General features: G+C 39.4%; 1 protein-coding gene and 1 long non-coding RNA gene across 4 annotated transcripts in view; one reads left to right on the top strand and one right to left on the bottom strand.

The window, feature by feature from the left end:
• LOC124058402 overlaps positions 1-12,645 on the top strand; it is a 12,793-nt gene extending 148 nt beyond the window's left edge. Inside the window, exons 2-4 of the long non-coding RNA XR_006843249.1 lie at positions 1,226-1,323; positions 3,271-3,364; positions 12,528-12,645. This is a non-coding gene — a long non-coding RNA (uncharacterized LOC124058402). The remainder of the gene's footprint in view (positions 1-1,225; positions 1,324-3,270; positions 3,365-12,527) is intronic.
• On the bottom strand, positions 695-12,524 carry LOC124058397 (F-box/LRR-repeat protein 7-like). Of its 3 annotated transcripts, XM_046387613.1 has the most exons (15): positions 10,321-12,524; positions 8,320-10,128; positions 8,043-8,235; positions 7,621-7,778; positions 7,100-7,137; positions 6,733-6,880; positions 5,750-5,910; positions 5,239-5,393; positions 4,698-4,781; positions 4,176-4,242; positions 3,837-3,959; positions 3,567-3,694; positions 3,252-3,368; positions 3,023-3,130; positions 696-2,309 (listed from the first exon to the last, which is right to left on the bottom strand). In XM_046387613.1, exons 2-15 carry the CDS (start codon positions 9,968-9,970, stop codon positions 2,213-2,215), a joined length of 3,228 nt encoding a protein of 1,075 aa, XP_046243569.1. In that variant the 5' UTR covers positions 9,971-10,128; positions 10,321-12,524; the 3' UTR covers positions 696-2,212. The 3 variants fall into 3 exon arrangements, with proteins under 3 accessions (XP_046243571.1, XP_046243569.1, XP_046243570.1); XM_046387615.1 differs by having other exon boundaries at positions 695-2,309; positions 8,043-10,128; XM_046387614.1 differs by having other exon boundaries at positions 8,320-12,524.

Here is a 12,645-nt window from a genome sequence, read left to right as displayed (position 1 = left end):
TGTGTGTGTGTGTGTGTGTGTGTACAATTCACTCCTCTCTTTCACTTAACAACAGAGGTCTGGGCTTCAGGCCAAATGGAAGTGCTCTCATTGTGTGAGGAAAGGCTAATAACCTGTAATGCAGTCTAATAATCTTTATAACTTATGGAAGCAGAGATCATGCATTCAACCCAATACAAAAACAACAAAATAATCTTCTACGTATGTCTGTGCAGAATTGTTATCCATACTGTAGGACTGTTCTCAATCATTTTCAGACTATAAATTGATAAAATGACCCAAGTTTTTGTTTTATGTGTCCATTTTTTCAAAAGGCTATAGAGTTGAAGAGAGCACAAATTTTATTTTTTAAACTTTTGGGATAAAAAAATAAAAAATAAAAGAAGATTTATCCTCACCCTTCTCAAACAAGTCTGTACTGTAAAGTTGCTGTAATTTCTTAGCACAGACAGACACAAAGTTGGCGCCTGCTGTTGCTAGAAAGGTGTTCTGGCTGTCTGGGGCAGGTAATTTAAATAAGCATAAATGATACTCTTATCAAACTCACACAGAGGGGGGAAAAATGCGTTTTCACTTCATGAACCGATTGTTTGTACAGTCTGTGGTGTGAATGCGACAGTAGCCTAGCTCGCTAGCCTCAGCTAGCTAGATTGAAGCTGTGGCCCAGAGGCAATATGTTTTCAGCTTGTTTGTCTGTCTGGAGGGACTTTCTTCAAATTTGGCCCAAATGTCTACTTGGACTCAAAGATGAACTGATCAGATTTTTTGGTCAAGAGTCAAAAGTCACTGTGACTTCACAAAACACACTTTTGGACCAAGAATTCATTTTCTAAGAATGACACAACACAAATTTATAGCTTCTGTCTGTCTATATTTATTTCACAATTTCATGCACATATTTTATTAATATTGAATTAAAAGGCATTTCCATATAAATGAAAACACATCTTTTACCGGAAATAAACTCAAATCATACATGTCAATATCATGAAAACTTTTCACATTTCACCAAGAATTGCACTTGGTTCCATTTACTAAATTCCTTTATTGCCTCCACTCGACATATTGCAGGAGTCTGGACAGACACGGATGCAGATTGCAAGGGGACTGGCATTTCTAGTTTGAAATCTCACCTGGACATGACCTGTTGCTTGTTGTTTGAAAATTCTCCCTCTCTTTTAGAGGAGTTCTTGTCTTCTGATTCAGTCCCATCTCCTTCTTCCAGGTGTTGTTCCTTGAAGCCACTGATAAACTCCTCCAAGGTCACTGTGCCATCTCTGTCGACGTCCAGGCGGTTGAATATCCCATCGACTTCTTGGAAGGGTACTTTGAGCTCTTGGCAAATAGTATAGAACTCATTTTTTTCGATCCTCCCTGAATTATCCACATCGTAGGCGTGAAAGAGCAAACTCAGCCGACTTTGTTCTTCCTCACTCATACCCTTTGTTGATGCCATACTTTTGCTTTTAATGTCTTTGTTAATGTGGCTTTAGAATAAAGAATGGTACAGTCAGCTGTAGATAGAAAAAAAGGTGGGACAAAGTGAAATGTTTTGCTTCATGTCTGAAAAGCATCCCATGCAGCTCCAGAATTAGTCTCAATTCCTCTGGTACCTCACTTTTATACCCTTCCTTTTTTTGACACGTCGTGTACACTCCTGATGGGAACAAAATGGTGTTGCAAATGCTGTTAAAGCCATGACAAGAAGGACACCCTCCAGCCATGACATTTCTATTTTTAGGAAGAGTTCTCCTACTGCCACACTACTGTACATAGAAGTGAGAGAACATAGAACCAGTACTATATATGCTCACCCCTGCCATATAACTGTCCATACCATACATATTTGACCGATACTTTATACTATACACCATATCTTAGCACATTCATATCGACCATTTACTGTTTAATAATTGATGTATGACCACTGTACATTTACTCATTACTTCACACTGTACTGCTTGTTGTACTTCTGTTTGGGTGCTAAACTGCATTTCATTATTACTCTGTGCAATGACATTAAAGTTGAGTCTAATACTCCAGGAAGCATATTGTGACTGATGCTTGTGTGCATCGTCAGTGTCAGCACGGAGCTGGTGGTTAGCCGCTTCACATTTGTGGTATTGTTTCTTTTTCTGGATTCTTTCCAAGATTATCCTCTATTTTATGTTGTGTATATCTGTGCAGTTGTGTGCAGATGTTTGTGTGTGAGTCAGGGCTGAGGATAAACTTTAACGGTCCTGTTCACTTCTTCGATCTCTCTCTCAGTGGGGAGATGATTACAGCCGTAGAGATGGAGCACCTTTAACCTAAAGAGAGAGAGAAAGGTGGAAATAAGTGTAATTGAGGGCCAGTATGTTCCAGTGATTTTTCTGTTTCCGAGTTACAGAGCAAAGATATCACAGATGTTCGTTGTTGGTACAAATTTCTATTTTTGTAGAGACTGTTCAAATTAAAATCTGCCATATCGTCCCATGTTTATACCACTAGCAGCTGATCTGTTTCTCTTTCTCAAGAGCTCTCAAATAATGACAGTCATCACAAACAGTTGGTCGTTGTCTTCATGGTCCCATCACTGAAATAGTTTTTGCCACTTGGTCAGCCACAAATTGTTCTCTAAGAGTTGAAAGAACAGAACCAGGTTTATAAATAACTTTTCTTCAGTGTAGTTTTAAGAGTTATGTCACATTGGGTGTGGAGGGAGAATTCTTGTTTTAGTAAAAGCGGTAACACCACAGCGTACAAATACTCATTTACAAGTAAATGTCCTGTGTTCAAAATCAAATTTAAGTAGAAATTAACTTTAAAGCATCTTATCTTATCTTAAAAATTCTAATGAAAGCAGCTACAGTGTACAGAGTAGAGAGTAAACAGCAGTTCCTTGTTAAAGACCTGAGAGTACACCTTTATCTTAACCTTCACAGACAGTCTTTAAAGTGTGATTAATATGTTCCATGAAATAAATTCTGACAAATACTAGCAAAAATTTTAAATATATTTGTGCATGTGTGTGTGTATGTACCTCTTGCAGTGTCTGCAGAGCTTCAGTATGTTCTCTAAGGTGACGTGGCAGAAACTGAGTTTGACAGTTTGGAGATGTCCACTGCAGTAGTTTGCCAGCAGACTAACCCTGTGTCACACACACACACACACACACACACCAGATAAGGATCATTATGTGACACATCACACACATATTCACAAACACAGAGAGATATTCAGTTCAGTTTGTTGTGTGACATGTGTCGAACCCTCTGTTCCCTGTGCCAGTTGAGCTGAGATCCAGCTGCTGAAGTCTTCCACATCCCAGAGCCAGAGACTGATCTCCTGCATCTGTGACTGCCTTACAGCCACTCACATTCAGGTATCTGACACGCAAACAGATGGACATACACACACTATGACTGACTGTCATGAGCACATTACTTTTGACCACCTCCTTAAACTGGACATGCATGAACTTTGACAAAAATCCAGAAAATAGCAATTTGGGTGTCAAGGAAATTCATAGAAGTCAATCCCTCACAGGTATGCTAACCAAAGTTTGCACGAGTGCGTGTGCATACCTGATACAAGGTGTGTGTTTGCTGATGTTGTGCAGAGTCAAGTCAGTGACCCCAAGACAGGAACTGAAGGTCAAACTCTGAAGCTTGACACAATTCTGCAGCAAAGTGTCCACTGTGGCATCGGTAACCTGACACAGTAAAAAGGTGCAGGTGCAGAGTGGACATTCAAATCTCCATGTGAGACTTTGTGCTGTGGGATTTCTTAATCATGCAAAGCTTCAGAGATATTCAACAATTCTGGAATTTTAAATCACAAAATTTGAAACTCACCGCCTGTAGTCCGGTGAGATTGAGTGAAAGGAGACATTTGAGCTGTGACGTTATCACTGCGAGACAGTGCGCGTTGACTTTTGGCACCTGTCCGATGTTGAGATGCTCGAGGCCAGGACACATCTAAAAGACAGACAATGAAAAAACTGTACACACACATAGTTGAAGACATATTGTGTGGTTATGTTGTGCTTTAAACTCAGGAAATGGTGTGAAGACATGATATAAAAGCACTTGACAAGGAGTCTAAAGCATGTTGAAACACATTTTAGACATAGCATTTTTAGCAGTTTAAAACAAGATGAATTCTGTTCATTTTTCCAAAATAAAGCACTGTACCTCATATACCACCTGTAAATTCGATGGAGTGAGGAAGTGACAGCCAAAAATCTCCAATCTGCACAGACTGATGTGAAAACACACTCACACAAACAGAAACATCCGGATGGATTATCCACAAAAGGCAGGTGAAAATGCAAACGTGATATAAATGCAAGTGTGCTGCGTTACAGGATGTTAATGATTATGACAGACAATTATATAAAAATTATATATTATAAAACTGCATAAGATGTTAGAATGTGCTATCATCACCAAAAGGAGCAAAAGCACAAGTTGTCAGGTAGTAAATTTGGATTTTAAACCTATGAAGTGTTAAACAGCTTGGTGTTAAGGGGACAACAATACACAAGCTTGAATACATTTACAAAGATATTTTTTTAAAAGTCAGAGACAAGAGAACACACCCATAAACACTAAAGCTCTGATGTGTCTTGACATGCACACACAGCCTGCCATGCAAGCTATAGCAACATTATATTTCAACCGTACATACATAAAAGCAGACATACATAAACTGACCTTTCTCTGTGCCTCATGACAAGTTTCATCAGCGCGTCACCAGTGACATGACAGCCGTTCAGGCTGACAGATTTTAGTTGCATCCTGCAGCAAAAAGGAATGAAGGATTATTACTGAATCGCGTCATCCACCTGTCGTCTCTTTCATTTATATTCTTGGTTAAAATAAGGGGATAAAACACAGACAGTGTGTGCCTCATTAAAACCTTTGTGTTGCTCTCAACTCTACAAATGCAGAATAGGGGCATCAAAGCTGCATCCTGCAACCCCGGGAAGCTCTTTATTGTATGGCGGATTTGAATGCAGCTTGTGAATTATTGATGTCAAACACTGATTTATAAGAAGAGAAAACTTACCCACATTATTGCTGATGACTCAAAACAGAGATTTTTAGCAGTTTTGTTTATTCTAAGACATAGTACAATCATCTAAACTGCAGAGTTAAATGTGATGTAATTTCACAAATTTAGCACTTCAAAACACTGCAGGGGGTCAGTCGGACACAGTCAGAGTGTGTGTTTATGGACGCATTCAAAACTGACCCTGAACAGCAGTCACTCAGAGCTTTCACTCCTGTGTCCGATGCTCCACTCCAGCTCACGTCCACACTAGTCAAATGGTCACACAGCTGACCAATCAGACGCAGCATCTGATCACCATGGAGACGTGGACCAGTACAACTTGTGACCTTCACTTCCTGTAAATAATCAATATTGTACTATAATAATAATAATTTTTTTTTTCACACAATAATAACACTATAAGACAGTAATACCTTCTGTACTGTACTTGTACTGTAATATGGAAATGGAATAGAGGAAAAAAAACACCATAAGGTTCATTTGAAACACTTTGTACATAACACACAGACACACAGCACAGTGGCTCATTGATTAGGAGGCTGTGATACATCGCCTTGATCACACTATCATGTGATGGCAAACATTCAGAAGCTCTCACCAAATGTCCACTCTTTACAGCTTTTCTTTAGCTGCCCTCCAAAAAATAACGAAATCTCAGGAATTCTCAGTGGGTTCTGAGTTAACATTTTACCTCCAGAGTTTTTCTACACAGAGTGAAAAACATCTCCAGCCCACGGGAGGTGAGGGACAGTCCACTGCAGCTGTACAGACACAGACTGCGAGGACGACGTCTGCCAACACAGAGCAAGCACCGCTCGCTCAGGTTGGAGTTTTCAATCCTGAGATCTTTCCCTTCAGAAAGAGGAAAATTCAGTCAGTATGTGAACCTGTTTTGGTCATTCAGTGACCCACAGAGTGTGAGTACATATGAGAGCATGTGATGGTGCAGGTCTGGGTTATCTTATTGTGTGTTTGTCCAGGGAGTGGTACAGTACACCACTGCAGTGGAAGCTCTTACATCATGAGAAAACACCATGTGTTGTAACACACACACACGCACGCGTGCACACACACACTTTAGACATCTTCCTTGGAAAAGTGTGTCATTCATAGTGTTGCACCCAAGTACTCAAATATTGTACTTAAGTAGAAATTAGATGTACAGTTTTACTTTCTTGAAGTTTTTCCATTTTATATCATCTTATACTACTGCTCTGCTACATCTCAGAGGTAAATGCTTTAGTTTTGACTGTGCTACATTTGTCTCATGACTTAAATTACAAGTTATTTTTCAGATTACAGTTTCTTATATTCTTCATGTCCAGGGACAACAATCTGGTGGTTCTGATTTGGACTTTTTCAGATAATGGTCATGTCTGAAAAGCTGATGGTAATGGCCATAGGGTCATGAATAATCAAGGAAGAGATATTGAAGCTGAATGAATATCATTTGTGTAGGGGAAATAATAAAACAAGAATTTCCTGATGTCATGTTGATCTTTACTTCACTAAAATTTAACTTTGAACTTTTTTGTATTAGTTGCTTCCACAGTCACTGCTGATGACTGATTGAAAATTGTGGGGTAGGAGCATGGACTTTTCTCAGCTTCTGAAGGGGGTCGTGTTAGAAAAAGTTTCGGAACCACGGCCGGAGTGTTTGTAGTGCATACTCACAGAGTGTGTGATCAGTGGCCAGTGTGTGCAGGCGGCTGCAGACCTGCAGCACTCTGCACAGATCACTGTGAGGCAGCAGAGACAGGATGGACAGCCACACCTCATCAGGCAAACACAACCACCTGTCACACATAGGGACACCTGCTGGCTGGCAGGTGTAATGACAACAACACACATGTACAGTTTAGACAACACATTGTTACAACTCTCAAACATAGCAGATATTTGTTGACAATCAAAGCATTGTGTAAATACAATACTGAATACTGTACTGAAATCATGTAGTATCATGCACTTTTAAAGCATTTGATGAACGTGATCATACTGATAATGTCATAAAAAAAGTGCAGAAGCAAAGATTTCTTACTCTGCATTTGCAGTCGGTTAGTTCACATTGACATGCACCTGTAAAGGCAAAGTATATATAGTATATACTGATAATCTTTTACAAGATATAAAGCTTTGAATACTTATTACTGTTTATTGTTGTCAGTTAAATGGAAAGAAACTAAACTTCATGCAGATGTTGCTTAAACTAAACTTTTACTTTAAAACAAATAATTAACCATGCAAGGACTTCGGGGGGATTTTGTGTCTTCAGTCCACTCTGAGGAGATGAGTTGGCATAATGAGACTCTTTTTTTAAGCCTCATGAAAACCTTCATTTATTTCATGATGCAGTGCTTGAACGACATCTGACAAAGTGTGAAATTGATTCAAAAAGAGATTCATCCAAATGAACAGAAGCAAATCTGCTATGTTTACGAGAGGTTGTATAAACCTGTTATAATACAGCCATTCATATGACTTGTTGGGGACTTTTTTCATTTTTTAGCTGTTCCATCTTATCATCATGTGTTTGTTGTTAATATTCTGAACTGAGCTCACCTGAGGTTGATGGTGTTGGTTCAGGATCCATATGAAGAGGCGTGTGTGTCTTGGTAGGTGAACAGCATTTGTGCATCTCTTCATAGGCTGAAGTAGGTTTCACTTTGTCCTTTGTTGTGGGTTTTCTTGTGTGTTTGACTACTCCGGATGGCTGAGGTCTGCAGGAGACCGAGGGGCAAGTTCAGCTTTAACGGTACAACACCGTCAGATGCTGTTTGCAGAGTCAATTTTAAAGAGACATGCTTTTGATATTTTGAAAATAGATAAGAATTTTGTCTTCCAGGAAGTGCAGACCCCACTAAAACTAGGCCTACACGCTGAATTGGTGTGTATGGACAAAGAACTATTTAATGAGATGAATTCATGTGGATAATTCTGGTTTATTTTGAAGTCAGAAGGTGCAGTAACTGTACAATATCTACCTTTCAGTGACGTTCATGCACCTCACTGGTTGCCTTTGTAGTAATCCCTTATTGGTTGGAGAAGACACGACACGTGACTCTTCACAAAGTCTCATTGAGGCAAATCGACTGCCAGCTTTTTTTTGGTGACTTTTGACACGACTCTGATGACCCTTCACACCTGGATTACATCTGATTCTCTTTGGAAGCAATCCTGATCACAGACAAAGGAGACAAATCACACAAGAACACACAGATAGACACACATACACATACACATACATAAAATACTGAATACCTGAGTCAGGGGTGAGCGCAGCAGTCTCCTCCATGGCAGGGACATTATCACCAGGTGTGGTCCTTAGGTGCTCCGTAGGCCTGTTAATTACCTTATCAGCTGAGGTTATGCCTCCTGCAGTTCCTTCGATCAGTTTTCCACAGTTGTTCCTAACAAGGTCCAAATGCTTGTTGCTGGAAACAGTGTTTCTCTGACAAAAAGGTTGACTCCCAGCACATATGGGTGCAGGTGTTTCTTTCACAGTCGAGTTGTCACAATGCTTGTTCTCCCTCTGTTCAATAGGTGTTGCTCTACTTCTATTGGATTTAGATTCAAACTGTTTTTTATTAGTGGTGCTCGAACTCCTCTCCTTTGTGATTTCTGCAGCTGTAACCCATTTGTTGGGACAATTTTTAATATCAGGATTTGTGGTGGAAGAGATCAGCTCAAAGATAGATGTAGGAAGGACTGGCGCTTCAAAAGGTGCTGCCATTTCTTCAAATGTCTTACTCTCTTTTGTTTCTGTGATGGTTCCTGGTTGGATATGTTGGCTTTGTCTTACTCTGAGGTGACGCAGTTGATCCACACAAAGTTGGTACTGCTCGTATATGGTCAAAGCTGGTGGTGTTTTCAAATGACAGCTAAAGCTGAGGTTTGAAGTCTGTTTCTGTGTTGTCTCAAGTTCACTGCTGCTTTTGGCATATGCCAAAAAAGAGCTTGAGCCTTGATTTTCATTTACCACCCCCTTCCTTTCACCCATCCTCACAACTTCCTTCTTTGTCCCTATGTTCCCCTCAGCCTTAACTTTGCTCAGCTCTATCTGATGGCCTGATAGCTCTTTCTCTGACTGAACTCCAGCTGCTCTATAAACATGTTTGGAGTTATTCAATGTGCCAAACTCCTTGCTTTTCCCGTGACCAGTATTACTGCAGCATGATTCTTTGATCAAGCCTGTTGCACTGCTTGATGCAACTGCGCAATTTGTGTTTCCGTCTGATAAGTACTGTCTGTTCTGCCTTTGATTAGATATGAACAGGCCACTTGTTATGCAGGCATTGTCTTTCCTAGGAGTTTGTTTATTTATGGCATCTTGTAGCCTCATACTTTTAACATTTCCAGGAGTTTCTCTGTACTCTGGCCAAGTTACCTCCTCTCTCCCTGGCATAAAGGAGAGTGGGATGTAGGGATCATCTGAGAAAGGAGGTTCATCTGCACAGAGGTGATTATTTGATTCTCTGTTCTCATCAGTTGATGATTCAAGGTGCCAAACCCTTTGCGTACTCCTTTTTTCTCCTCCTGCAAATACCTCATTACCACCTGTGGTACAGGAGACAGGATGATGGTATTCAGATGTAGATAACTGCGTACATGTAGGTGATTTTTTCAGTGTTTTCCTCTGCTCTTCATCAGCTCTGCAGGATTTGTGATGACTGTCTGAATCAACACTGAGGAAACTGTGAGCCCAGTCCAACACATGCCTCAGCTTCCGCTGCTCACTGAAGACAGACTCACTGAGAAGATGAAGGCTGAGCTCAGGGTTGATGATCTGCCTACAGTTCCCAGGGTCCTCCAGGAGCTCAGACACGGTGCATCCTGTTCTTAAAGCAGGATGTGTCTCCATAGTTGCTGTTTGAAATGTCATCCATGGATCATGTTTTTTAGATTGATCCATTGTTGTACATTCATGGTATCTGTGCTACTAGCACACGCCTTCCTTTAATGTTAGAATTGTACAGTGGGATTATTTTCTTTCTCCTCAATACATTACGTGGCCTTCATTCATTCCATTCTTTTCTTGGTCTGAAATAAGATGTCGCTGACAAAACTATCCTGTCAAAACAGAAAAAGCAATACAATCGCTTACATCTGACGCACTACATAAAAATAATTATGCAACTCATATTTAACACCTGCTGCATCAGATATACCTCTTCCTGGTTTTGTAATTATTCTCTTTATGACTGAGAAGTTATTTTGTCTATTGAAACCATAAAACATCGACTACACCAGAGTCACTCTTACCCCCAAAGATTTGCTCTCCTCTATTTCTTTCATTAAATTCCATTTTGTGTAGAAAAGACTCTGCGACCTCAGCAACTCCTGATAGTTAAGGTTTGAACACTCCCAGAAATCTTGTGTAGCTCACACAAACATCACCATGGAGATGCCAACAGGAAGTGCCATTCTGCTTTCACACCATATGAGGGAGACAAAGCTTTCAGAAAGTTTTAGGAAATTCTTCAACACAAGATCCATACTTCAGTGTGTACTGACAAGATGGATACTGACAAATAGAATAAATACATACTTACATGGGGATTGAGATGTTTTTTTAGAGTTCCTCAGAGATGAATCCCAAACCATATTACACAAACAGTCATATAAAGTCATGTAAAATAATCCACACATTAGGTGCCATTTTTCAATATGTATTCGCTAGGGACTTTTATTGTGGCAGTATTAACATATAAAACAATCCATATTTTCTTTTATAACATACAAACATTCAAAATTTTCACTTCACAAAGTTCATAAGGCTTGGTTGTCCCAGAAGAGGTGGGGGGGGGGGGGTCATTACTTAGGGATTTTTTTTTTCTTTTTTCATTTTTTTCTTCTGAAATTAAATCTCCCAGAGTTTCTTATTAAAAGACAATGAATGACAAAAAAAAAAGAAAGAAATTAAAAAATCAGACTAATAAATAAAACAACAAAATAATTCGTTTAACCAACAATAAAAACAACAGTGACCGTGCAAGAGAATTTGCTACTGTACATGCCCACACAACACAGAAATTATATACTAAATAACAGCATATTTTTTCTCTTACACCATGTAATGTCCAATAGTTTTGCATATAGTAGACCTGAGTTCAAATATTTAAAATCTTAAATAAATCAATTAAAAGCTGTATTCTTTAAGTTTAAAAGTTTGGGGTTTTTTTTAAATTCTGCATGTTGGCTGTCTGTAAAGAATTTTTTTTATACTTAAAGGCAGCTAATTAAATTTAAGGTTTGTAAATACTTGACTCATGTCAGGAACTTCTAGATTTGGATGAAATAATACCTCAGATATGACAAACTGGTGTGTGATCTCAATGATGTTTTTGTCACAGTTTTATGAAAGTGCAGGCAACAAAAGTTGTACTCTCGGTCCATCTCAGGTATATGCTGTTTGTAAAACACAGGAAGTCAAGTCCAGCAGCCCAAAATGAGAGCTAAATGTCAAAGGGGTGAAATTCCCTTTTAAACTCATAAAGGCTGCAGAGATGATACATGAGCTACAAACTAATATGATGCTACAGTGACATATGGGGCCAAAGATCCATTTTATCACAGAACCGAAAGGCCTTTTGTTGTTTGCATTTAGTTGAAGCGTATTTTCCATTCATCAGTGTTTTTAAAACATCTTTAAAACTAATCTGAAAACATCTACGCGGTTAATGTTTCTGGATCAGTCAGTTCAGTTAATAGCATGCTCCTTTAGCAATGAGGTTAGGTGTTAGCGTTTAGCATGGCTTTAATGATTTACACACACCACCATAGACTGCATATGAAGATGGACGACATGAGAGCTCCCCAAAAGTGAAGCAAAAAAACAGCTTGATCACCCCCTGGTGGTGGCTGGACCAAAGACAGGACACTTACTTTTCTTCTGATAGGTTTGTATATCTGTGTAGATTCACAGCCATCCAGCTTATCTTGAGTAGAAGGACTTCTTGACGAGATTTGAAGTCCATGTTGCCCCAACTTAAGCTCTTCTGTGTCTGATAGGTTTGGTTTTTATTATTTATCTGATGTCATAAAAAGGGGGTGAAACATCATGACTGACATCATGATTGACAGCTCATAATTGGGTCAGACGGCAGCATTTATGTGCCAGGATTTGTCACTTTTGTACTGTGTGGAGAAGTGGAAACGTGTCCATCTTAATATATGTCAATGCACGCACACACACACACAGCAAAAGCACAATGAAGCTAACTACTGAAATATTTTTAAAATGACCTCTTCCGAGCAGCCACTGTGTTGAGACAAATCTTATTTTATTTTTGGATCAACTGAAAGGAAGCTAACAGAATTAGCAGCCACATGCGTTCTGTCTTGTCTAGTCTGTGATTAAAATGAAGCTCAAAGCACACTGCAGGAAATGTTTTGGTTTCTAAATGACAAAAGTTGACTGAGAGAAGAGCCTTTTAATGTCTCAAACTCATTTTTCTTTCCTCACCTAGGCAAAAACACGGAGAACATGCATTCATCCAGGATGGTCAAGACAGCCAAGCCTATATCTAGAGCGTTTACACAGACAAGACACGCATAGAGAAGAAAGAAAGGAAATCTTTACCCCAG

Source organism: Scatophagus argus, chromosome 4, assembly GCF_020382885.2.
Source record: "Scatophagus argus isolate fScaArg1 chromosome 4, fScaArg1.pri, whole genome shotgun sequence".
Taxonomy (NCBI): Eukaryota; Metazoa; Chordata; class Actinopteri; family Scatophagidae; genus Scatophagus; species Scatophagus argus.
The sequence above is the reverse complement of the archived record's forward strand: the minus strand, read 5'-3'. Positions and strand labels throughout refer to the sequence as shown.